Source organism: Oxyura jamaicensis, chromosome 2, assembly GCF_011077185.1.
Source record: "Oxyura jamaicensis isolate SHBP4307 breed ruddy duck chromosome 2, BPBGC_Ojam_1.0, whole genome shotgun sequence".
NCBI classification, from domain to species: Eukaryota; Metazoa; Chordata; class Aves; order Anseriformes; family Anatidae; genus Oxyura; species Oxyura jamaicensis.
The window spans coordinates 37,666,594-37,693,854 of record NC_048894.1 but is presented as its reverse complement, the minus strand read 5'-3'; the positions used below and the strand labels follow the sequence as shown (position 1 = coordinate 37,693,854).

At 37.1% G+C, this 27,261-nt stretch overlaps 1 protein-coding gene across 8 annotated transcripts in view; it reads left to right on the top strand.

The window, feature by feature from the left end:
* Positions 1 to 27,261, top strand: part of TBC1D5 (TBC1 domain family member 5) — a 319,441-nt gene that overhangs the window by 138,086 nt on the left and 154,094 nt on the right. For 7 of the 8 annotated variants that reach the window (XM_035319863.1, XM_035319861.1, XM_035319857.1 and 4 more), the window contains one exon: positions 20,671 to 20,737. In XM_035319863.1, the coding sequence (XP_035175754.1) occupies positions 20,671 to 20,737 (67 nt within the window). Of the gene's footprint in view, positions 1 to 13,168; positions 13,260 to 20,670; positions 20,738 to 27,261 lie in introns of those variants that run through there. The other variant, XM_035319862.1, reaches the window with a different exon arrangement.

Genomic DNA, 27,261 nt, shown 5'->3' with positions numbered 1-27,261 from the left:
CTGAATACATTAATGATGACAAAGAACCTCTGGAATGAGCCAACGTTTGTTTTTGTTCTTCTACAACATTTCCTGATGAATTGCACATACAAAAAGTGTTGCAGGTTATTTTAATTTTCCTTTCTTACTTTGATAATAAATGTCTCCTCTGTTTACCTTTTCAGTTAAGGTACCTTATTATTACTAATCAGCTTTAATTATTTATAACAAAATGACTGTGAAAGATTTTTCTTTGATGTAGAAAAAGTCAGGGACCTGATCCTGATCCTATTAAAATTAATGGCAAGGTTCCAATTGACTGTAAAAGCAACAAGCCTGAGTGCCCTTATTGTTTAGGTGAAGCAATAATTTAACCCAAGATACTGAATTGGGATTAGTTACTTGGAGTTCCTTAATTTTGGGAATGCCCAGATTTCAAGCATTTGGTCTCAGGTTTTGTCTGCTCAGAGGCAGTGTGCATATGACCTTTAAAGTCTTGGCCTTCATTTTACACATCAGATGTGCAGTAAATGAAAAAAGGCTAAATATACATGATAATTGGAGAATGCCTTTGCCTCTAAACAAAAGTAAGGGCTAAAATGGTTGCAGTGAGAGAAACGTGCATAGGATTTCTACATTAACTGACTTTCTTTCCAGTCAACAAAATAGCAAACCAACCCAACTCTAAATGATACTGGATAAAGACACATGATGTCTTAAATGCATTAAGTGAGCTGATGTTTAAACCGTTTTGCCTAAGTGGACTAGTGCTGGCTTTTGTTTCTAAATATTTGTACACACACACTCCATGAAAAAAGATTGAAGACTTCTGTCAGAGTATGGAATATCTTTTAGTTATCTCTTTGTAAATATCCCTATTTAGCTTTGTCATTATGTCAGATGTTTAGGTCACTTCATCAGTAATCATGTGACTATAATGATTGAAGTGCAGCACAAATGACACAAAAGGATATAGCAAATACAATTTATTTTTACTATTTGTGATAATCACACAAGCTTATGATGCACTTTGTGCTTTGTCACTTGATCTGTTTATAAAGGGAAGTAGGACTCCAGATGCTTCTTTTGCATCTCTGTGCTTATCTCATCCTATTAAAGGTATCATATATCAAGGAAGTTAAGAAATTAATTCTTGTAGCTGCCATAGGTATAGCAATAGGACTGTATGTTCTTACAGAAGCAGAAATTTGAAGCAGGTGAAATGATATGCCTAATTCACACAAGAAGTCTGCAGCAGTGGTAGGAATTGAACCCAGATCATGCAAGATTGAGCGCTGCCTCAGTGATCTAGTGATCCTTTGTTTCTTGCTTCCTTTGAGCCAGTTTTTGTGAGGGAGGGTTAAAAAAAAAAAAAAAAAAAAGTAACTTTGGTACATGTCAGAGTACACGCACAACTTTTTCATGTTTTATATACAAACTCACAATAAATACATACTTGTCAGGCTTCAAGAATTGCAACCAAAAGTGGTTTTGGTAACTGTAAAATGGAAAATATTTCAGAAGATGGCGATATGAATGTCATCTTTTCATTATTATGGGTAATCAAATAAAGTTAAAGTTTTTTAATACATTAAACTATTCCCTAAACTTTTGTAAACCACAGGACAATATATATATATATATATATTGCAAAATATATATATATATAAAATTTTTATGTCTGTGTGTTACTATTAAAATACGATTTTTCCACAAGATGAATGAATGCTGCTACAGCTTGATGAAGTAGTTATCAAAGTTGATTTGATTTGTTTTCGTTTGTCATTGTTATGTATCTCAGCATTCCCAGATCCTGGGATAAGATAAAGCAAAGTACTAGAACTTCTTAGGAGAATCTTTAAAGTACACGCTGCATCCTGCTTCTATGGTTGCATTATGCCACCAGGTGCTATGGGCATTAACTGGCTAGACATACAGCTCAGTGGAAAATGTGAATCAGGTAACACAATGCTACATTCATGTTTCCCCTGAAGCTCCTATAGAGGTAAACAGAATACCTGTGTCTGTCATATTTCATGGAATGTAGGTGAGAAGGTTAGAAATCAAATTTAACACATGAAAACTAAAATGGCCAGTTAAAAATTATATTTAAAAAAAAAAAAATCAGCTCTATTATTCTTTGAAATATCTTAAAACTGCACAATCAGCTGGCAGTTAAATGCTTCTGATTGGATACTAGAGTGGTAAGGGATAATATATAAACTCTGAGATAGGAAGACTGCACTCAAATTTTTGAACAAATCCCAGTCACTTCAGTGCAAATGGGACCATGTAACCAAAATATTACCAGTAGCCCAATATGATAAATTTATCCATTAAAATTTTGATATCCCATTACAAATTATTATTCTTGATCTTCCTAGAAGTTAAAAGGCACAAACTTCATCCAGATAAAGCTTTTATGGTGGTGATAATTCTTTTCTTCTGAGAAATTGAATTTGTAATGGAATCAATGATTTAACCTTAGGAAAAATTATCTGTGTAGTGTTTCAGTGCTAAATGCAATTGAAGGAATAGAGTTCTCATATAATATGCGTGGAAGTATATTTTTGATTTGAAAATATTTGTGTTTCAGTATGGTGGGGATGTAAGTTCTGTATCTTACTCATAATATTCAAAGATACCATTGTTGCTTTTGTTTACTTTTCATTCCAAATATTTAAAGGGTGGAGCAATGGAACATAAATCTATCCATTAGTGGACATTTCTACTTTGCACTCAGATGAATTCTCATCAAATTTGATTTGATGACTGGTGGCCAGAGCAGATGCTATCTTAATGGAAGAGAGAAGGATACTGAGCCACAGGGCCACCTCCAAACTTCTGTGACCCAGTGTTTTTTCACTCTTTGCTGAAGTACAAAACAAAATACTGTTTTGCAAATGTATACAAAGCCCCATTCTGAATTATCAACAGCTAGGTGGCCACAACTTTATCAGCTACATTAAGCCTGAGATTTTATTGCCATAAAGTTGTGTAGCTTTAATTGTTGCTATTCTAAAAATAATGCACTTGCAGATTAGTTTGAGTCTTTTGCTTACTTGAATTTGAAAGAAAGAAGGGATGTAAGTCAGAGCTTATACTGTGGAAGATTCTAGCCCTGTTTGGGATTTTGTGACTGTAACCAGTCAAAACTTTTGTTTTAAATGTTCAGGAATTGAAGATTTTCTGCATGATTATATATAATGTATTTTATAAATTCATTTTTGCGATATTTATTTGTCATGAAGACATGATAGTTTTTCACTTTGACATTTGCATGAACTTAAGTTACACCCTTGTAACTGTGCTATTAGAATAACTGCTCGTTCAAGAAAATAGCTCTTTTTTTTAAAGAAGTATGTGGCATACTTCTATCAGAAGTATATTTCTGATTTGGAAAAATACTACATAAAGCCTGTGGCTTTTTATCATTTATTTAATTTTTGCAGGAAAGATAATTTTGTCATAAAAGCAGCTGTAAATGAAAACTACAGATTTAATTCTGCACATGAAAAATCTGCTGCAGATTTTTCATGTGCAGAATTAATATGATCTTTCTGATACTACAGGTCTTCTAGATACTACAATTTAAGAAGATGCTTGCAGGTTTTCTGCCGTTTAAAAGACACTTACTCATAACTGTCAGTTTAAAAATGAAATTTCTATGGAAAAAAATGACCCTGCATTTGGTTTCAAGCATTTGCATTACTTTTCTAAATACAGTTTTCTGTTTTTGCATATTACTCCGTTCTTTGCCAAAGCTGTAGCTCAGAGCAGTGACTTTGAAACTGTTGAACATACCTAAACATATATAGAGAGAGATATTTGGGTTAGACATTGTATTAACTGTGATAATCTGTTAATTGTAGAATGCTTATAATGTTGGTGATGCTGAAGTCAATTGTCAACTGATAGTTACATTTGTTATATTTAACAAAATGACAGTAAATGCATTAAAACAGTACTGAATCTTAAGATGGGAAGTGGTGACATCTGAATATCGTGTAGTAAATTATGTGTACAATGGTAAGCTGTTGGCCTAGCATATGGGGGGCTGCTTACACTATGGCTCCTACAGCGACACAAATTGTGTCAACACTTCCCGAGACTTTATGTTTTCCAATTTGGGCACTTATTATAATGACAACAAGTCTTCACTGCAAGAGAAAAAAAAATAGCCAATTACTTTATTGATTTGATTCCTCCATGCTATAATTGCATTAGAAAAATAGGCATGATTACTGAGAAATATTATTAATCTGATTTTTTTAAAGGTAATTTAATCCTTCAAAGATTAGTTGAGGCGTTGGAGGACTGGCATGAGTCTTTGCAAAGGGAGCAGAATTGTACCACGGCCGTGTTCACCTGCCAGTGTCCTGTCTGCCTTGCCACCTGGTTTGCCCTTGGTGGGCAAGCAACCCAAGAAAGTTTGTCCACCTTATTAATTATTCCACTGTTCAGGTCTTTGGCCCTCAAGTGATTTTCTGTTTACGAATTGACACTGTTTTTTATCAAAGGAGGTGAGTCAGTTTGGGGACATGTTGAGTTATTGCAGTAGTTCTCGTTTACCACTTGCTCCTAAGTCCGTATCTCGTTCCTATCTTAATGAAGTTAAGGCAAAGAACAATTTGAGCCCTTGAGATTGGGTCTATTTTTTCCTCTTCCAAACCATATGCCAGTGCTCCAAAGGCCTGTCTTTTGGCTGGTGCAAACAAAATAAAAACACTTCTACAAGATCCCATTCAGAGAAACATCTACTAATTTCAGGCAAAAATTCTTTTCATTTGGTGTTTACAAATTGCACTTCTTAAACTTTGCCTAGAGGTAGGGAGGAGTGTTTCAAAAATGAGATGTTTAAATGAAGTGACTACAAAAGCATGTTATCTTCCATTTTTGTGTATTTCTTCTTCTGAATAAGTTATGCTCTAATAAAAATTAAAGAGCAAGTTGCATTTCGAAGATCAGGTCATCGTAATTCATTGACATTAGGCCACATAACTGAATAATGTCTTACTTCAGTGAAATACATCAAATGAGATCAACAATTATGACTCATAAACATGCCTCGCAGGCATAAAACAGCAGGGAATTAGCATGTGAGGCTGATAAATATGCATGTAAATAAGCTCCCAAAGGAATAACATGGGTTTGATTGATAGGTTTAGAATTGGAACATATGTAAACCCCTTTATTCCTCATTCTGGTGTAGCTAAGTAAAGATGCGTTTTACTTGTTAAAAGTTTCAATAACTTTGTAAATCTTAATGCCACATCTGCTTTTGTGTGTGCAGGCACGTGTGGGTGTCACTTGAGAGATGGATTGAATTGTCTGCAGGGTAGATGCCCTCACACAGGACTGTAGTGTTTGTGTATGTATATTGCAGTGGCTGCGTATATGTGTGCACATATATGCATATTTGCACACTACATATTAGGTGGAGAGCAGCAAAAGATTACTGAGGGCTGGTTTTACTCAGAACTTACAGATTTTGAAGTTTGTTTTGTAAGTAGAAAAATGAGTTGTGAGTTTTGGTATATGCACCAGTATATTTATTTTTGCAAATACATTCTGCATTGAAGGTAATTACTATTTATATTACAGAAAGTCCCTCAAGTGCTACTACATTTAAGAGTCTGGCAGTGATTCTTTATAAACTTCCATTTTTGTTGGCATCTTTCAGCTTGAGCTCTTATCTACAACTTCAAAGTACCTATCACAGCAGTATCTTTATGTTGATCAGCACAAGTGTTTATGCTGTGCAGAGATTTACATCTGTATTCTTAGAAAAGTATGTAACATACTTGGTGTTTATAAAACTTTAATACTTTGGTTTGCCAAATACAGACCAATTGTTTGCCATTGTCATGTGACCTAGTGTACATCTGCTTTATTGACATTCCCTGCTATTAGGCAATAAAAACTTTTCCAACTGATGCACGCTTACTGATGTTGCATCATGATATAATTATGCTAAAGTAATCTTAGACCAGTGGCATGCAAGATGCAAAAACATTTTCAGTAGTATGAAGTATGTATTGACTGTAGATTTTTGTTATGTATGTTTTATAGCTAAAATAGTCATTCAGAGAAATTTGAGACAGGGCTGGTACCAGAGATTACAATTGTTCGTGTGTCAAAACCTCAGTTCTGTAATAACCTGCCTTTTGCTTAGAGTTACCTTTCTGCAGAAATAAAGCTTGAGCAAAATGACTTCCATCTGTTTAGATTTATAGAGTAGTGGGGAATATATTTTCCAGTTCCAATCAGTAAATTCAGGAGCTACTGCTTAGTTCTGAGAACCAGCTCTTTTTGCTGCTTAAAAATAAATAAATAAAATTGTAGCACTTAGAGACATCAGCATCGAATCTCACGTGGGTTCTCATGAAACAATTTATTGCCACCTTGTATAATTTGTATAGAAATGCTCCAACAGCATAAACTGCTTAACCCAGACTGTAACAGACTGTGACATGAAGAAAAAATGAGTCCTACATACAGCCATGGGAAGGGGGGCAGCAGCGAGGGGATTTTCTGTAACAGAGATGAATAAGCAGATTGCTATCTGGAGATATGATGGACCATGTTTCTAGCTGTGTAGCACTGTCCTTTTTCACATAGGGTGCCTAGATATCTCTTGAGCCAACAGAAATAATAAATACAGCACTTTTTTTTCTCCTAACAATGTGCCCTTTTTGTACTCAAGACCTTGACAGACTGTCAGTCAGTTTCCACTCCCCACAAGGAATGTCCTTGAATGGCCCAAGAGAAGCCAGAAAATTGTTACTAAGTATTTTTCATTCACCTCTAGAATTTTCCACATTTTATCCAACATGTGTGAAGCCACTGGGAAATATGGTTAAATGAGTTAAGCAGACATCACCCATCTGTGCATCTTAGGGAAAATAAAAACAGTGCTGTCCCTTGGAAATCTTTCTTGGTACATAACCAAAATCAGAGGAACAGCCACCAATTTGTAACTAAATCTAGGCAAGGCTCTTGTAGGAAGAAAGTGAGAAGCACTTCAAAAAAAACTGCTTCTTCTATTCCACCCCAGTCTTCCTGCTGTGTTGCCTTTTGGAATGTGAGGTGGTCCTGGATGCTGGGCCCCTTTGATATTCGTGAAGGCTACTGAACACCCAAGAAAAACACGACTGCAAATCATATCCACTTCAGATGGTGTTAAAAACCTGGCATTCAGCCTCAACTTTGAATTTTAGTCCACTGACAAGCCAAAATTACCGTGTTGCAGCCTATTTCGTTTGTGCAAAAGTTTTATAATTGTAGATTAGAAGTCACTGTAAGAACCCTATGTTTCCTAAAGTCTTGATTCATCCTTTAATATTGTTCATTGCCATCCTTTCTACTAATAAAATGATTGGTAATTTGTATCTCTCAAACAGTTCCCCCTTGGATTTCTCATGCACTGAAAAGTCAGATGCCTGACACTACTGTGTAAAGTTAAGTGCTTAGGGTTAATGAATGGCATTAAATTTTATGAGGTCATGTCCAGTAGATGTTAAAAGAAGCTTAAGGGAACTTTATCACTGATAGAAATTAACAGTTGGCATGAAAGAATGCCCGAGGGAGTTCAGTTCTAAGCAAAAATAAAATTGGTGGTATAAAAGCTAAAATATAGAGTCATTGTGATTAATGTAAACATTTTTGTTAGGTAATTGGTTACGTGTTGCAGTAAAAGAAATGAGACCTCACAGCTTGAAAGGAAAGAATATTATTGTATTTAGAAAGCAATTAATGTTTCTAGTCAAATAAAAAAAAATCTACATCGCGTACAATATTTATATTCTTTCAGTAAACATATAACCTTTGGGGCTATATTTATCAAATAGTCAAGTCTCCACTTATTTACATTAGGTTTTTCTTTGGGCAAAATGTGTTTTCCCTAGTGGAGAATGTTATTTTGTTTCATTAAACCTTTATTTCTACTCACATGCGTTGCTTGTATTACAGACCAAATGAGTACATTTTGTGTACTGAAAGTCATCTAAGGTTTGTGTTTTGGGGTGACTGACGGATGGCATGAAAATTCTGTTTAAAAAAGAAAATGGCTACGTTAACTTATGGATAGATCTGTTTTGCATAATTATGTGGGGAACTATTCAGTAATTACACTAGTATTCACATGCTGTAATTTTCCTCGTCTTTATTCACTGTCATTCCAATGAGAGGAAACAGAAAACTTATTCAGACGTATATATTCTTCCTTGCTCTGTCTTAAAACCCGCAGTCACAGTATATAGTACTTTTTCAGATAAAGTCTGTGCTCAAGAAAGACACCTCCTGTCACTGTGTGTATGTAGATCCAGCACCCAATCTTCCAAGTCTTTAATATCACATTGTAGATATGCCTAAATGACCTGTTACTTTCCTATCATTTGAGGTCTCTGCTGTCTGGACACTCCTGGAGGTAACAGCACCAACCTTGTTGAGAATGTAGAGCTTTATTATTGAAGAGTCAAAGTTTCTGGATCAGAGCTTTTTTCTCCTCTGCGGTTGAACAGAGAGGTACCATACCCTGTTATCTGGCATCGCAGATCATAGCCACATCCCTAATTTGGAAGGGGAAATATGAAGAAAAAGAGAAGCTATTTTTAGAATTTGTTGTCTATCGGAACTGTTCTGTTGCTCTCCAAACGATTCAGTGATTCAGTATGAAGCACATACATGAATCACACCTTTTCTTATTTTCCTACATAAAATCCAAGGTGAAAAAATTGATGCAATCTGATGCTCAGTGACATTTTCTTCTTGTACCCAAACTGTTATCTCTGGCTAGAAGATGCTGTGCATTTTCTGTCTTAGGAAGCTGGTGCAACTGTCTAGAAAAATTTGACTACTCCTAAGCATTTATCCTATTACCGTGTAAGCTAAATCATCAGGCTTTTAGAAAACTTCAATATAATTGTTGTCAGCAAGAAAAATCTAGTCATACTTGTCTGATTCGTGTTTTTGAAGTCTCATAATGCTTACATTTCCAAATGCTTTCTACTGGCATTCTTAGTTCCATCCTGAAGCATCACCAGGGCTTTCCACTAGTCGTGGTCCTCACAGGAGGGTAAGGGTGGAGAACAGAAATCTGTCCTGTGATACATTTTATACTTATTCACAGAAATGCTTTGTGGAGTTTTTCCTCGATGTTTCTTAACAGAGGGACCATTGTTCCACAGACTACCTTGCACTATAATGAAGAGAAACATTTTGTCATTCTGGTTGTCACTTAGATATATTTTTATATTCTGATATTGCTGTGGACTTTCATCTCTAAGACATCTAGACTTTACTACTAATGCATACATACCTTTATTCTTCAAATTTTTCCAGATCCGTCATTTACAAAAGGCATCTGTTTTTGCAGCAGCAAAGTGCACAGTTGGTGCTCTTCAATTAACTAAGGCTTGATTTAAAAGAATTTTGATTAATATCTAGTGTTTTTAATAGGCTTTGGCATATTTTGATTTGACGGTTTTAAAAGTTCTAGCACGGTACTTCTTTTATACTTTTCAGTGGCATTTTTCCACCAGCAAAATTTATATTAAAAGAAAAAAAATAGGGTTTTGCTCCATTTCGTGGTCATTTGAGCTATGGGTTTGCTGGATACATAATGTATTCTAAGAATTAGCATCCTTAAATTAGACATCCTCAGATCAGGAGCTTCCTGGATTCATCTTATACAAAAAAGCTAGGCAACTTTAAGCTCAGGTGTCCTTTTTTGATGCAAGTTCCTTCTGTATAGTTCATTTGATTGGGATAAGGGCTGTTCCATTGGCAGCAGGGGCATCCCTTTTCAGGGTTGAATACTTGAGACTGAAACAGTGTTATTTGCCTTTAGATTGTTGGCTTTTTTCAGACCATCTTGCTAAAGTGTGCCAGGTACTGGTGCTTCACTGGGTGAAGGTATCCTAATATTTAAAAAACAAACAAAAATATGCACTAGAATTGTTCTACTTCTAGACTTTGTTATTGATGGAGTATCTTCTTTAAGTTTTACCCACAGAACTTTAAACTTTACCCGGACAGTAAGTTGTTTCTTAAAAATCATTCGCATAATAGATTTGTTAAGGAGTGAAAAACTGTGCTTTTTGCTGTATTTACAAATGATAAAGTAAAAGTCATACACATTTCTGAGGTGTTACGTTCATACTTTCATAAACCATTGGCTATCTCCTTACTTTTATGTGTGTTCAGTGCTGCTAAAATGTGTTAAGTAGTTACATTATTAAAAACATGCCTTTTTAGTAGATAACGGCAGGATCCTATTTTTAACTAATTTAATAGATTTTCCTGTGGTTGATGTTGATACAAATCTGAAGTAGCCTGTTGGACCTATAGATGTGACGGAAGCAGTTGTGTGTGAGTCTCGAGGAGGGTACAGCAACCGGTATAAATGTCCTGGTGCCCTCCTGCTGCTTCCAGCAGTGCAGAGAGGAGCTGTGGTAGGGGGGAGCAGGCCGCAGCTGGGAGGCACCGCAGCAGAGCTTCTAGGGGTGGCGGGGGGGCTGCAGGTGCCCAGGTGCATCCCCAGGGCTCGGGGTAGTTCAGGAACAGGCCGCTTCCCATCGTGGGGCTTCCTTCACCTCATATCATGTACTTTTATAAATGTCTGGGCGTTGCCCGCAGCTTTCATCTCTGTGACAAGTTTCTGATTTCAGATTTCGGATCTGTTTTCTCTTCCTCGGAGCTGAAGCCAACAGCTGAGTTGCTGGCTCTTGGGGGGCAGTGCCAGCCCCTCCACAGGATGCCAGGCAGCCCTGCTGCCTCGTGTGCCTGAATTTCCAGGTTTCCATTTGCAGCAACAGCGCTGCTGCTGTTTTTATTGTTTCTGGTTGCTTCCTAGCCATAAACGCTGCCTGCTATTCCGCCGAAGACAAGCAAGTAACCGGTTACACGTGTGGCAGCACAGTAGCCAAGTGGGTGCTATGATTCCGTGCTATACCCCTTTGTGTGTATGTTCTGGGCAGAGGGAAGCAGTGTGATTTTTTTTATGGTGTTTATAAATATATTTACCCTTTGGAATCATGTCCAAGAAAGTACTTTCTGCTTTCGGGAGAATCCTTTGGCATCCATCAGTAGCGCTGCCAGTCACCAGCCTGCGACAGTAGCTTCCTTTAATAAGAAAGAGCAAAGAAAGCAACCAGAGAAGTGCTCCTGCACTGTTTTAACCTCTGGTCCTGTTTATCATGAGACCACCTAACACACTGCAGGAGGTGATGCTGCATGTCACTACCACGCGGCTTCCTGGCTGGCTGGCCTTTGTCCTGATAAACCTGTTCTTTTCAGCTGAAAAGCTAGCTTCGTGTTGGAAGGGCAATTCTGTTTCAATAAAAGAGCACTTAATCCCTTCTCGTTTGTCTTATACTATCATTTAATCTTGGCAAAACAGCAGTGTTAGAAAACTTCCACTCAATCTTTTTTGGCTCAATTTTTTTCCTGGACTCAATGGAATATGCATTACTGCTCTTGAATATGAAAATCAAACCATGCTTACATATGATTTATTATCCTAAACAGAAGGATTGCATTTATCTATAAGATACAAATGTGGTTAAAAATAGGATGTAATTGAAGTAAATTAAAGGACCATAGTAGCCTTCAAACATATAAAAAGGTAGTATGTTTTTCTTACTCTCAGTGTAAATGGTCTCTGGAGACCACCTTTTTACACTGATTGTGCGTGTCTAAGATTAAGCAAAGCTGTATGACCAGTGCTATCTCAGGAGGATGCTGAGTCATTAACTCATGTTTATTGCCTCTTGCCATCTTTAGATTATTGCAATTTATAGCTCAAATGCCTTTTTAGGCTGTTTATAAGTTAAAATTAGCTAAATTCTTCTGGAAGCAAGTGATAAGTTACTCGGCATTTCTGTATCATGGAAAACAAGTTCGTAGCAATGATTCCACGCTACTTCTAAGATTTTTCTTTCCGTGCAAAGTCTAATTGTGGTACTCATCGCTAGTTATATGTATTACTCAATTCTATGTTTTGCTAGATTTGCTGATTTGCCTTTTTATTTTTTATTATTTTTTTTTACCAGCATATGCTCTTAAAGAATTTACTGAAGTTAGAGAGTAAATTATTTATTAGGTATAGAGTATCCACTTAAACTAAACTACATTAAAATGTTCATATATAATTCTGGAGTCTGAGTCACATTCGATGATGACCTAGGATGTTGTTTAAGTTACATAATGTAAATGATCAGCAATGTTAGTAGTGGATACAAACTGTAGAACTGAGCATATGAACAGAATTAGGCCTAATAAACTCTGGGAAAAAACACAGGTGCATTAGGGAAAACAAAGACTGGAAAAAAAAAATATGGTGGATTTTTTTAATTTTATTTTACCAGTCTTACTGCTGCTGGTAATAAATTCAAAACAGGCGTTACTGAACTACCAACTTCAGTGGAAGTTGTTTCCTTATATAAGCTAGTATATTATGTGGTTTCTGCAGAATGGGAAGTAAGCTATTTTTCCATGTTACGTGCTTTTTCTGAAGAGTTTTTATCACGAATATCACCAGAGATAAATTTGGCCATCCCATCATGCTCAAACACATTATATTAAAGCACCTCCAGATGTAAATTATTTAAGGTATTAGTACATAGCAATCACCTGAGAATTCTCCTCAAGCATGCCTGTGCATTAGTTCAGTGGTACTAGAGTAAAATTCCTTATTCTATGTATTTTATTGGTTTTAAAGTACATTATAGTACAATTGAAATTATAGTTCAGCCTATTTTAGTAAACACAGAAGCTTAATCAGGAAATAAAATATAAAAAAAAAAAGTTTTGAACATATATATTACTAAATCTTATTTTAAATTCATCTGCAGGGGGCTATATATCTTAAACACTGATGCTATATTCTAATTTTGAAATCAGTCACCTAGACTTATATATATGTTTTGCCATCCACACTTTTTCACACATACATTTGCATGTGGAAAAGTGGTACGTGGATGTGCGGGCTAACCTAATGACAGAGTTGGTATTAAGATTCGTGAATACTTGGAATCAGTTTCACTTAAAATGGAAACCCTCTTATTTTTGTGTGCCTTAATTTAAACTGAAGTGCATAGATAAAATTATTTCAAACAGATTTTACCTGGAGAATACACAGAGTTTACTCATATATGCATATACACATACGCAATTGTGATTTTATATGCAAAGATCATAGAAGATGCCACTTGATTGTCATAAATCAGCAATCCAAAAGACACTGGAATTGACTGGGTTCAAGCAACATGCAGTACAAGGTACTCTTATTATCTCCAGAAGTTTTTGTTCATAACTGCAAATCAATGTGTCTGCCTATCATATTGTTCGACTGTTCTGCTGCCTTTCTGTAGGGCTAAAACAAGCTTTGATTTTGCACCTTTGTGTCAGCGTTGCTTGCTTACTTTCAAATGTCACCAGCTTTCACTATTGCAAAATTAGCATATGTGCGGGTACTCTATTGTGTTCTACATTTGTGTTCCTCTCCTAACTTGCATAAGCTTAGAGGGGAAAAAAACACCATTAATGCTTTGTATATTTTTCTCATATAAATATCAAAGCATAAAAAAGTGAAATATTTCACCCTGTGTAAGACTTTTTCCTTCTAATGGTAAAGTCTAACTGTTAATTATCTGCGCAGTCTGCTAACTATCATTTTTTGTTTAATTCCTGGCAAAATACGATATTTTAGGGCACAGTAGTTGGAACTGAAATGCTACAAAGAAATCTGTACCAGGCAACATGTGCATTGAAAGTACGTATCTAACGCTAAATGCATTTGAAGCAAGGGATAGAGTTGGGTTTGTACCTGAAATGTTGCTCACCAAAAAGTTGTGACATATTTATTTCAGAAAACTTCAACAACTTGCTCAGAGTGAAATGTTCTTCAACTTTCCAGCCTAATAATTATTTTATAAATATCAGAAGTGCAGTGCACTTAATTCTTTAGCTGAAGGCATTATTTTCAGTTTCTGTACACTGCTTCGAGCTTGCTCCATTTAATCATTTTAAAAGCTTATTTGGTGCAAATTGAATTTAACACTGTAGTTGCAGGGGTGTTATGTAAAAAGTCCGAAAGATCGTTTGCAGTGTAAGGCTTATTGTACAAACGATTGAGCTTCAGAGCTGGAGCAGCGAGCAAGTCATCTTAAACTCTCCAGCACCCTCTGTTGACATGATAAAGCAATGCCTTGTGCATTGCTCCTTTATTGCTAGGAAATCTATCAAAATACGTAGCAGAGAAATCAATAACTCCGCTATGTTTTACTTTTTAAAGGTCTAGTTTATGTAGTTAAATCTTAATTTGCCTTATGTTTAGGGATTATTTTTCCTTTTTTTTTATTTTGTCTTCTTCCACGGCCATTCTGGTCTGTCGGTGGACCCAAATCAGAAAGCTTCAGTCATCTTAGTCGCCTTGTATTTTATTTTATTTTTTCTTTGCTGCGGATATCCCGAAGACTTTCCAAACTGCATATTTGGTGCTGTAGAAATGCAAATTGTCTGTTCCTTTGTAAACCTTTCAATTGTCAGACTGCTCTCTTTCAAAATAATAGAGGAGCCTGGAATCGCCCATGCTAAAATTAAGAATTTATAACTGTATGGAACAGATGTTTTCATAAACATTTGCTATAATTAATTTCAACTAGGGGATTGAAGGAACAAAGCAGTTTTTCCCTCTTCAAAACTTTATTGCCTTTTCCCCATCCAGCAAACTCAGAAATCTTTGCTTTAATATTGTTAATGAAACAAATTTACTCTTCTGTTTGGTTTTCACTGTGAAAAAGGAAAGCTTAATTTGAACACGGTACTGGCCTTTGGAACAATGAACAGATATGTTGAATTTCAAACATTGCACATAAAGAATTAAAATACAGATGCTCATTTTTGAGACTAAAACTCCGTGGTGTCAATTGTCAGAGATTCTTATATATTAAAGTAAATTTTATGCGGATCAGTTTGATGAATATGTATCTGTGGAGTAAATAGTATGAAGGAATTTTATGTTTGAAGAGTTGTGAACCTTGGTGTTACAAAAAGCAAAGGAGTCTCGTGGCATTATATATAGTTTTAATGCATAGTAAAATGCTTATTGTATGTTGATTACCCCTTTATACTCACAATAAAGGTCTGCAATCTGTTAAGCATTTTTTTTTTTTGTTTGCATTATGTGAGGAATGCATTTTGACTAAAATCATTCTTCCATATTTGTATTGTCACTAGTTTTTCAGGGATATTGTTTGAACTGTATATAGATTAGGACTACAATTTTGATGCTATTGTGAAGAAGAAAAATATCCATACATTATTGTTCTGTTTTTACTAGTTTCTACATATTATATAAACATCATCTAACGAAACAAAATCTTTAGTTTTAAAATAAGCATGGCTTAATTGTTTTACACCTGAAAGAACCAGTGCAGCTGCAAAGATTTTTGAGCAAACTAGAATTCCTGACTGATCTGTCATCTATAAAGTGTGCAAAGAAAAATAGGTAGCTGTCATTAAAATTACATTTCAGCTTTCAATAACCATTTAATGAGTAGCGTAATTATATAAGTATGGTACCGCAAGTACTTCACTCAATAATTAAAAATAATCTCATCTTTAAAGTGAAAGCGCTATAATTATTATTTGACTTAACCAGGACCACTGTTATGATCTCCAGTGGCACCTCAGATTGTTCAAAGTGGTTTTGAAAGTATAAATTAAAATTGGATAAATCATTAAATTATTAAGCTTTAAATATGCTGAAAATGAATATAGCATGGAATTTGGAAGTCATGTTGTAAGAACTGACAACCTTAGACTGCAAGCATGTATTTGTGTTAAAAATTTCCTTGTCTTTAATCATAAAACACTGCATTAATTATTGGGTGTTTTATATCAGCCTGAACTTGAATTTTCACAGTTGTTAAATAATTTTTGTTTTTAAACAAGATTTCAAACTTTGATAAGAATACAAAAAAAGTATTAAGCAGAGTGCAAACTTGTCAGCAAAGAGATCTGTATCCATTTTGATACTTATGAGCAGAGGAATGCACAGTTTGATTTCCTAAGCAGGCTCACTTTTATCACCAGTTCCTAAACTGACAGCTATAAAACCCTTTCATAGTTGACACAAGATTGGTAAATAGTTTATCACTATATAAATAGATGCATATGTGTTGTGTACCCACAAGTAGTCATGCATGCATGTGTATACACACATGTACATACATACATATGGATAGATATGCAGATTTTTTCTGTATCAAAACATACATTCAAAAGACAAGAATTTAGAGTTATTTATAAAAGTTAGGAATATAGCATAGATGAAGGGGATTTCACTCAAGCTTCTTGTCTTAGTAGACCCGCCACTGTTTGTGATATGTTTCCCAGCTCTTTTCCATAAAGAGTCGTGCTGAATTTTTGCATCTTGCACACGATAGCTGTTTTCAGAGAGGTAATGAAGGAGATGATTGAGGAATCTCTGATCCCTCCATGGTTCTTCACATGCTTTTTCACTCTTGTTGAGCACATGCTCAAGGTGCTCATTGTGCCTGGTAGGTACCCAGAGCATCTTCCTGCTCTTGAAATGAAGGGCTCTGCAATGCTATCCAGTTTCTTCTTATGGCCTTAACTGGGAGCTGTGCCTTGCACCTTAACAAAGCTTTTGTTTGAGATGAGGTTATACTACCAGCATAATCATCTTTTTTTTTTTTTTTAATAAAAATATAAAAATATAAAAACAGTGTGTATATTTAAATTAGGTTTCTCCTTGTTACAGTTTCTACATGTGGTTTTCAGATAATGTTCAGAAAATGTCTTTGGCTTCCTCCTTATTCTGGGTTCATCTATTTTATGCTATGTCTATAGTCTCAAACGTGTTCTTACAAAAAAAGTTGCTGCAGGTGACAAGTCTCTGCATTCTCTGTGAATCTAGTACCCTAATAAACGTACAATTTACAAATCCTTCTCCTTGTATCTCTGAAATCCAAAGAAGCTTGCATTTGAAATACTCTTTTTTTACAGTTTTGTAAAAGCATCAATTTCAAGTTATGCAGATTCTCTGGAAACAGATGTGTCCAGAAGTACCAGCTCCCACCCACCAGAGTCCCAGCTCCCTTTAGCCCTCAGTCTCCATCCACAATAAAAGACTTAACTAAAACACAGCAAAAGAATTATTTCAGGAGAAACATTGTTCATTCCCAGGAAAGGGACTTTCTCAGTTAGTTCAGCAGCAAGGTATTCAGATGATTTTCAGTCCCTTTGAAGGGACTGCCTTGTTTTTCTATTGCATTAAAACCAGTAACTCCTCTAGGGCTGAAAGCTGGCTAACTCAGCCTTACTTTGTTAACAATGCTTGTTATGGTACTGGTTGTTTCCCCTCTCTTGCCTCCGCAAGTATGATGAGGTTTACCTTTTTTTTTTTTTTTTTTTTTTTTTCCCCAGCTATTGCATTTGAAGTTCGGCAGCATTTTCAGGAGGTGCGGGGCAGAGTTGGTGGAGCATCCTCTATTTCTTCAGCAGAGTCCTTCTTCCCATTTTTGAGTCTCAGGATTTAAAGATTAGTATGGTGTGGAATCAGTTAGCATTTTTAAAGGAGTTCAGTTACCAGTATCATGAATCTTGTATTCATAATTCTTTGGTATACATCCTAATTTTACCAGAAACTTGGATCATTATTACTGACTATACAAGTAATCTCTGTTTTCCACTGGATGTTCACCATACCTTTCAAAAGCAAGGCTAACTGAAACTTGCCTGAGGAGAGGTGATCCAGGGCATGGATTCCCACAGCTTATTGTCATTAGTTAGTGAAGCACCTGTCCTGGTTGTTCTCATAAACTGTTGACTATGAAAGCTTACCAGGATTTGCTAGAAAGACTTTCAGATAACAGTAGGTGAAATCTAAGGAATCCTCTTTTAAGTCAAATGAATACTTTTCACTTTGCGTTGTCATTTTTATCACTTCAAATAACAGGCATCTAAATCATCGTTCAGGATATTGTTAACAGATATATCTGTCTTAAAAGGGATAGAGCAGGAAAACAACAAACAAAAAAAACAACAACAGCAACAAAAAAGCCCACTCAACTAAATCCTCTCTATGAGAGCTTAATGTACCTGCTCCTATCCAGCTTTGATAGCTGCTGCTAATGGTAAGATGGAGCAGCAAAGTGGCTCTCAAAAAGTAACAGTAACTTGTCTGAGTATGAGATTTATTAACAGTGGGCATACAATTAAGAATGCTGAAGAATTGCAGTGGTTATTTAAAGAAAGGAAATTGTTGTTTTCTTCTGGGAGAGTACTTCAGAACAAAGAATAGTATAAGCATAGTCGTTTGTGAGGGACAGCTGACTCCTGGAGTGTCCTTTTAATCTCAGTGGATGTAGCAGATCCCACCAAATATTCATTGTTGGATCCTGATGAAAAAGAAGCTTTTTTTTCACCAAAATTCTGGTTTTCTTCACAGAACCCAGTAGACCCTTTGGGCAGGGCAAATAGTTTATTAGAAAGATTAAAAATGCCATGCTTCATGAATGTAGAAGTTTTAAAACCTCAAGAACTGCAGTCAGGATAATGGAGCATGCAAATGCAGCCAAAGTCATAGAAATAAACATTAATATTCTTTTTGGATCCATAGGTTTCAATTTCTCATTCTCTTCTCTGTTCGTCTTCTGGACCTCATCTCACAAAAGATTAACTTTTTTTCTCATCATGGAAGAGTGTTTATTATAACAAGAGAAGTTTTTTGCCAACAGTTGTTCATGCTAAATAAGTGAGGGGTGGAGTGAGGAATGGCATTTCATACATTTCGTACTTTTAAAATACCAGGTGTTATGTTTCTGAATTGGTCAATCTGGGATTAATACTTACAAATATTAGACTCAATCGATCTGGGTTTTTGTTTGTTTGTTTGTTTTTATAAGTTTAAATAAATAAATAAATAAAGCTAGCCACCTTTCACACATCCCTGTCACTGAAATATAGAAATATCTAAGATATCACTGGGGACACGTTCTTGGGAGGACATATTTTCCTGGCACATAGGTTTTTACTTAATTTTTCACAGTCACTCATCAAAAAAAAAGAAAAGTAACAAGTGATGGGACACAAGGAAACAGCCCTGGGTTGTGCCAGCCTAGGTTAAGATATGATTTTAGGAAGGATTTCTTCGTGGAGAAGGTGGTCAAGCATTGGAGGGGGCTGTCCAGGGAATTGGTAGAGTCTCCATCCTTGGAGGTATTTAAGAGATGTGTGGATGTGGCACTAAGGGATGTGGTTTTGTGATGGGACTCGGTAGGTCAGGTTAATGGTTGGGCTTGATGATTGATCTTGAAGGTCTTTACCAGTCTAGGTGATCTATGAAAATGGCTACACTTTTCTTTATCTATAGCCATTCTAATTCTTCTTTGCCAAATTATCTACTGTACAGTGGTGGCACTTGTTTGATGAAAGAATTTATTTTTAGTGGAGTTCTTAATCAGTTTATGGTGGAACTGATCTTACCCAATGAATATTTTCATATATTGTCTTGATGCAAAGTGGAAGACTGCACTGATGGACATCTGTGAAAAAATAAAAATTAAAGGTGGGTTCCAGTGCAAACAATAAGAATATTCAGGCAGGACTGATCCTTTCTAAGGAAAAGAGGACTAGAAAGAGCATTAAATAATAGGAAATACAGTATTGTACTCACAAGCACAACTTATTTTTGTAATTAAAAATGGAAAGTAAACATATAGGAGTGTTGGTTAAGGATGGCTGTGAAACTACAGCATGGTGTGGCATGACTATAGATTGTATTAGGCAGTGTATTTGGTAGAGGAGAAAAAGCAATGTCTAAAGACTCAACTTGAATAAACTTTTAATATGCTGTTTATATCTGCTGTTCCTTCTTTTCCATGTTTCAGAAGGATTGATTTAAACAAAGCAGAGATTAGGGAGCCTCATTTAGGAAAAATTCTGAAAGAACTTGGTTTCAGTAAGCAGAACAGAGGCTATAAAGTTATACGATGCTATCCATAAATGTATTAAGGCAACATACAAGGACATAGAAAAATCATTAAGCTACCTGATAAGATAGGCAGGAACAAATAGTATAAAACAGGACATGAATAAATTTACTTTGAAAAATAGAAGATTCCTTCTGGCTTTTAACAATCCTTCAATAGATGTAGTTACTATAGAGAGGAGGGACTCCTTTTTCTTGGTTTCTCCCAGCTTCACTGTTCTATGTATGTTTTTATCCCACAGCATGTAAAACAAGATGTTTTACAGACATGTTATTTAGGTAGTTTCAGAGAAGCTCTGAACATGTGCTATGAAAGAAAAATCTGGTGTCATACAGTCAACTTAAGTTTTTCACAAAATAGACAAATTTATACATTCTCATGCTAGTTAAATTCTGTTTAATAAGATGAGAAGGTCCTAATGAAAACTTCTAGTAATATTAAATCTTAGATTTCCAGGATATTCGGGCTCCAAATTGAACGTGGTGGCTAGTTTTTTCTATTGCCAGCTGTATGATTACAAGATGCAGAATTGAGAATTTGCTAAGTAAGTTTTATCATAAACTAAAATTAACATGTGCAGTAAAATCAGGTGCAATACTTACTGATGCTGTATTATTTATTCCCATGATTCATCTTATAACTAAAGCATCTTCTTTTTATTTTGTATTAGGAGGATCAAATGAAAATGGAAGCACACACCACACCTCAGATTCTGCTGGAACATTTATTTCTTACAGGTTCGTAATTTCTGGTATTTATTTTCCAATTTTAAAAAGTTTCAATGTAATAAATACAATCTATGTAAAACAAAAGAACAGGTCTGTATATTTCATACAATCTAAATTGCAACAGTCAATAGACTGAAGATGAAGGGTTAAGTAAGTAATGACCTGGAAAACTTATTTCTAGATTTTTTTTAGAAAATTGTTCAGAACACTTAACTAATGAAAGTTTTGGCTGTCTGTAAGCCTAAATCTTTTTGTTTGCTTAAGTACGCAGTAAAGTAGAAATTTTAACTTAAAATAATAGAAGTTAAGCTAAATGTTGAAATATTTAATTGATCGGGGTCACCTTTCTGATTTTCTCCAACATAACTGGCTCTATGGACCGCATGGAACTCTATTTGTTAATTATTGCAATTAAAACAAACAAACAAAACCAGGATTTGTTAAATTTTGAGGGTTTTGGACAGCAAGTTAATATTTCAATTCTGCTGTTAGCAAATGCCAGTAAAAGAAATATGGTGCTGTGGAACTTTTTGCAGCACTGTCATTAAACTTGAGTTTTGCGTGGGTAAATACCAGAGGATGTCTTGTACTTTAAAGCACAGATCTGTAGTTTCATCATTCAGACAGCAAAATACTGCCTCTGCTGAAAATGCTGAATCTGTGTCCCTGTGACTGGTAAATTAATAGTAAGATTTGTGCTAACTAGAATTGCTTCATCTGATTTTGAGTATGCTTAAGTATGGTAAAATAAAACAAGCCTACCATCAGATTATTTTGGATTCATTTAGTAAACTATGATGAATGGCATCTATTTTGTTCTTTCTTTGTACTCTGCTGTAGCCTGTACTTCAAAGTGCTGTGGCCCGGCAGGCAGGAGGAACCTGCCTGTTTGCCTTGTCCTGGCTGTGATTAGGTGGGGAGTATCTCCTGCTCTTGAGCCAACAAGCTCCATGAGGAGCCTTCAGGTGGTGGGTGGCTGGGAGGGACACAAGTGGAGAACCTGCTGCAGACTGGAGGCTTGAGAGATTGCTGAGGAGAGCAGAGAGCAAGCAGCTCGGTCTTAAGGGATGTATATTGGGTATGCGTGGCAATGGTTTAGCAGCAGGGAGACTGCAGGGGTGAGAAGAGCCCAGAAGCTGCCCCATGTTACATAAGAGACAGTTTCAGCAGGCTCCAAAAGGGAACTGCCTCTGGCCAGAGCAGAGCCCATGAGTGTCACTTGTTCTTCCTCTGGGAGAGCAGATAATGGAAAGGCAAAAACTGCTGCACAACAGCAGCTGAGAGAGAGGAGAGAGAACCAGCCCTGCAGCCCCCAAGGTGAGCGCAGCAGGAGGGCAGGAGGAGCTCCAGGCAGGCAGCAGCAGTTCCCCTGTGGCCTGTGGAGAGGCCCCTGGTGGAGCAGGCTGTCCCCCTGCAGCCCATGGGTCCCACATGGAGCAGATCTCCACGCTGCAGCCCATGGAGGAGCCCCCGGTGGAGCAGGTGGATGTGGCCTGGAGGAGGCTGCGGCCCATGGAGAGCCCCCGCAGGAGCAGGCCCCGGGCCGGAGCTGCAGCCCGTGGAGAGGAGCCCACACAGGAGCAGGGGGTCTGGGGGGAGCTGCCACCCATGGGGGACCCATGCTGGAGCAGTTTGCTCCTGGGGGATGGACCCCGTGGTACGGAGCCGTGTGGGAGCAGTTCCTGAAGAGCTGCTGCCTGTGGGCAGCCCCCGCAGGCTCAGTTCGGGAAGGACGGCATCCTGTGGGAGGACCCCACAGGGAGCAGGGGAAGGGAGGGACCGTGAGGGATGGTGGAGATAAGTGTTGGGGACTGACCGCAGCCCCATTCCCTGTTCCCCTGTGCTGCTCAGGGGGAGGAGGTGGAAGAGTGTGGATGGGGGAAGGTGTTTATAGTTCTTTTTTAGTTTCTCACTGCTCTAGTCTGATAGTGATAGGCAATAACTTATATTAATCTCCCTATGATGAGTTTGTTTTGCCTATGACGGTAACTGTTGAGTCATCTCCCTGTCATTACTTCAACCCTTCAGCCCCTTCTATCATATTTTCTCCCCTTTTTTCTTCGGGGGGAGAGGGGAGTGAGAGAGTGGTTGTGGTGGAGCTCAGCTAACCCAGCAGAGTGAAACCACCCAAGACTTTTCATAAGGACCTAGAGGGAGCAACAAAGAGTTTGTTGCAATTCAAACACCCAGAGAAAACTTCTGGTCTGAGAGCAAGATTGAAAACGAAAATAATGCAGGGATGCAGTTGGCCAGGGTAGCCAAATCCTTTCAGTTTTCTGTGTTCCAGTAAATGTTTTGTTCTAATTTATGTTCTGATAAAACCTAGATGATGCAAAACCCTTTGAGGGTAGTTAGGATGTTCACTTTAAGAATAATATGTTAGCAGATCCATTTCAGGTTCCTGGCTCAGTTCTCTGTCACATTTGCATTTTCTAACTCCTGCAACATACAATTTTTAAAAAGGGCTCAAAAATACCATCCGGAATAATTTTCATGCTTTTCGGGTTAGAAGCTTATATACAGAGATCATGTGCTGGTTTTGGCTGGGAGGGAGATAATTTTCTTCATGGCTCAAACAGTGCTGTGTGTTGTGGATTTGTGATGAAAACAGTGTTGATAACACAACAATGTTTTAGTTGTTGCTGAGCAGCACTTACACAGAGCCAAGGACTTCTCTGCTTCTCACACTGCCCTGCCAGCAAGGAGGCTGGAGGTGCCCAAGAAGCTGTGAGGGGACACAGCCAGCACAGCTGACCCAGGCTGACCCAAGTGATGTCCCATACCATATGGCATCACTCTCAGCAGTAAAAGATGGGGGAAGAAGGAGGAGGAAGGGACAGTCAGAGTTACAGCGTTTATCTTCCCAAGTAACTGTTACATGTGATTAAGCCCTACTTCCCTGGAAATGGCTGAACATCTGCCTGCCGATGGGAAGTAGGAAATGAATTCTGTATTTTGCCTTACTTGCAGGCACAGTTTTTGCTTTACTTATTAAACTGCCTTTATTTAAACCCAAGTGTTTTCTCACTTTTACCTTTCCAATTCTTTCCCCCATCCCTCTGGGGTAGAGTGAGCTTGAGGCTGTGTGGCACTTAGCTGCCTGCCAGAGTTAACCCACAGCAGTCCATGACGCAGCCTCTAAAAAATAGGCAGGACAAAATTTAGCCAGATTATCAAAAGGAAGGTGTTGAGAGCTCTTCTCTGCCACTAATTCCAGGACACTTATATCTAAAGCTTGTTAACTCAAGAGCCTCAGCTGTTGTACCTGCTAGAGTAAAATTTGAAGAAGAAGCCAGCTTCAGCTCTGGTTATATGAGAGTAAGCTGTGGAGTTGGGGTCCTAACGCTGTCATCCTACCCCTTCTTCACTCATGCACTCACGTTAGTGAGCTGGTCCCAAAGGACTGAACTAACCCAGCTAGGGCACGATTTGTGCTGATTTGGTTCATGGTGCCAGCCTGCTAAACGTTTGGATGAGTATCAATGCCAGAGTAAGGCAAGCAACTAGAATGTATTTGTAGGAGTAAGTGGGAGGACAAAGGATGGCACCATTTACTTCAGTCAGACTGCACCACAGTGGATCCTCGGCCTTCAGTCTAGGTAGCCTGTGGTTCATTGATGGAGGCTGCACAGCCTGAGACATTGTCTGCATAGAATTGTGTGGATTGATCATGCATAAGACACCCAGACTCTAAACTCTGCTGCATCTCCTTTGCACTGTTTTGGTCAAATAACTAACAGGAAATGATTGCAGTGCTGGAAAATTCAATGCTTAGCACTGACCCATCAGTCTCAGGACTCAAAAGACTTACACATATATGCATATGGGTCTTATGCTTTTGTTTTGTCAACACTTCTGGAATATTACCCTTTGTTACTACAAACTAATTAGAATGGTCTTTGTAGTGTCCTAGGCTTATTCCAGTGTGCCAAACAATCCTTACTGCTCCACAGGTAAGTGGAGGATAAAGTTGGCCTTTATATCTCCATATTCCTTAGTCCAAAGTGCATATAATAAATATGATGTTGGCTATGAATTCCACTGAAAAATAATCATATTCTGTCAGAGAGGATTACAGCTCAACTTAGAAAACTGAAGTTAATTATTATTTTAGGAGCAGTCCCATATACCACTGCCAGAATATTATTGTTATAATTAGAGGCAAGATGATAAAGCAAGATAGTACAGTATATATGTTTGTGAGTGTGTGTATGTATGTATATATATGTATACATAAAATAAACCTCTGGCTTTTAATAGTTGCCAAGCCAGCACCGTTATTAAGTAGTATTTACAGTGTTTAAGGTGTGAAATGAATATTTTCTGCTCAGTGGCAAGTAATTGCCATCATATAATGAGACTGGCTGTAAATTTGCTGGTTGGGTTGAATAGTGTGTTGATAGTTACAGCTCTGGGCTGCGTGTTATGTAAAAATGAGCAGCTGATACCTTTTGAAAGACGAAAAGGGGAATCTTAAACTACCTTGAAGAGTAACGATGGTAAATGTATGTTATTTCTTTAAAGACTCATTATGGATTTTTATTTATTTTAGGATGTTCTCAATGAATATTGTTTCAGTAAATTACTGATTTGATAAAACTGATGAGTCTTGTTTATCCACTGTGTTTCAGTCTACTTTATTAAAGAGATTGGCTAGTGGTTTTTGCTCTAAAAGAGACATGGATGTCATTGGATCGTTGTAGATGTCATGCTTGCAGAAGGCTACCAAATGCAAAATTCAATGGGAAATTTTCACTGAAGCAAAAACTGCTTTATTTTTTCTCAGTAGTAGTATCTTTACAATTTGGGGGAAGAGGCAACTCCAAATGTATAAAAATATTTAAATGTGAACGTGTTTTGCAATAGCAAAATTTAAAATTTTAGCAATTGGAAAGTGCTCTTAAGAGCATGTTGTTTTTACCACAAAAACAAGAAAACAACAACAAAAAAACACATGGTGGTAGGAGGGGGTTGTTACTTGATTTGAACACTTTATTTCAAAATACAGGGTTCTAGTAGGTTATACTGTTCATATAAGACTCTGTGTGTGTGTTTGTACTAATAAAGGATGCCTGGTTGTTACTCTTTGATATATTTATAGTGCCCCATAACTATTTGTGTGGTATGGGTTTATTTTTTTGTTTGTTTTTGTTTGTTTTGTTTTTTTGTCACGTTAGAGTTTGTAGATCTTGCTTGCATTGGTCACAGCACAGATTTAATGCTGTTTGTGTTCAGATAGTGAGCATTACCCTCTAGGTCATAAACTTTGTAAGTAATGTAAATGAAAATCACATGTGACTGGCACATATATTTCTAAATATTCTGCAAGTTTGAATGCATCCTGTCAGGTTAACCAGAGAATTTTCTGATTGGTCTTGAGGCTCTGATGGAAGTATGTGTATACTTGAGAAGATGCTTTTTTAATAAGATATTATGGAAATTCTTCTCAGAACCGTGTTACCAAAATTTGAAGTTCACTTTTAGAAAAAAAATTGAAAAAGTATTTAGACATTTAGTAAGTCTCATATTTAAAACATAAAGTTGGGGGAAATGTTTGAGTTCTATTATGCTGTATTATTTTACTGCTGCGGTTGAAGCCTTTTCTGGATGTGCAGATTAGGTTGACTTTGCCAAAAGGAAAAGAAAAATAGGTGTGGGTCTGTAGTTTCACTATCTGCAATGCAGTGCCACTGGGAAGTAGAATTACTGTCTTTCTCTTGCCTTCCCAAGGGCAGCTGACCTTCTCCTCGCCAAAGAGGTGAACCCCTTGCCAGCACATATGACTACAGACTATTACATTAATCTGTTTAGCCTCAGTACCAGCTGCTTGCATGTTTTTAATTATCTTATTAGATGGTATAACAGTGACCTATGAAATAAAATGAAGGTGAGTATTTTTTAACTTTATTTTACAGGCTATTTTTCTAAATATATTTTAATGACCTAATTATGACTTTTAGGGAGAGCCATTGATGCAGACATTCAATTTGGCTGATAGAATCTAACATCTCAAGGACACTTATTTTCTTCCAAGGTGGATTCATACATTAGTACTGCTTCTAATAAATATATAGCCTAAAAAAAGCTCACTTTTCATACTTGTGTTGTTAACTTTATGATACAGAGACTCATGGCCACTGTGCTGGATAACTTCTTAATATATCTCTTCACTTGTATATAGGTTTGATTTCTGTGCTATATATCAAGATGAAGTTCTTTCCTGCTGATATTTAACATAGGCAGTGGATCTGGTATAAGAAATACTTAGTTATTCCATTTTCTTCCCCTCACTTCTTACAGATTATGCTTACCAGATGTTTTCTATCTTAGTGCAAAAAGGCAATGTGGTCCTGCTGGCTGAGGCATGTTTCTTGTGTGCCAGCCAACAACTGCAGGACTGATACTGAGCATAGAGAAGAAAGACTGCGAGGGGTGCAAGCTGTTCCTTCCTGTTTCTACCTCTTTCCAAAAGTGGGTAGTGAAACTAGCTTTATTCCCGTTTGACCTGTGGCTTTTCTTAGCAGCCGAGTGAG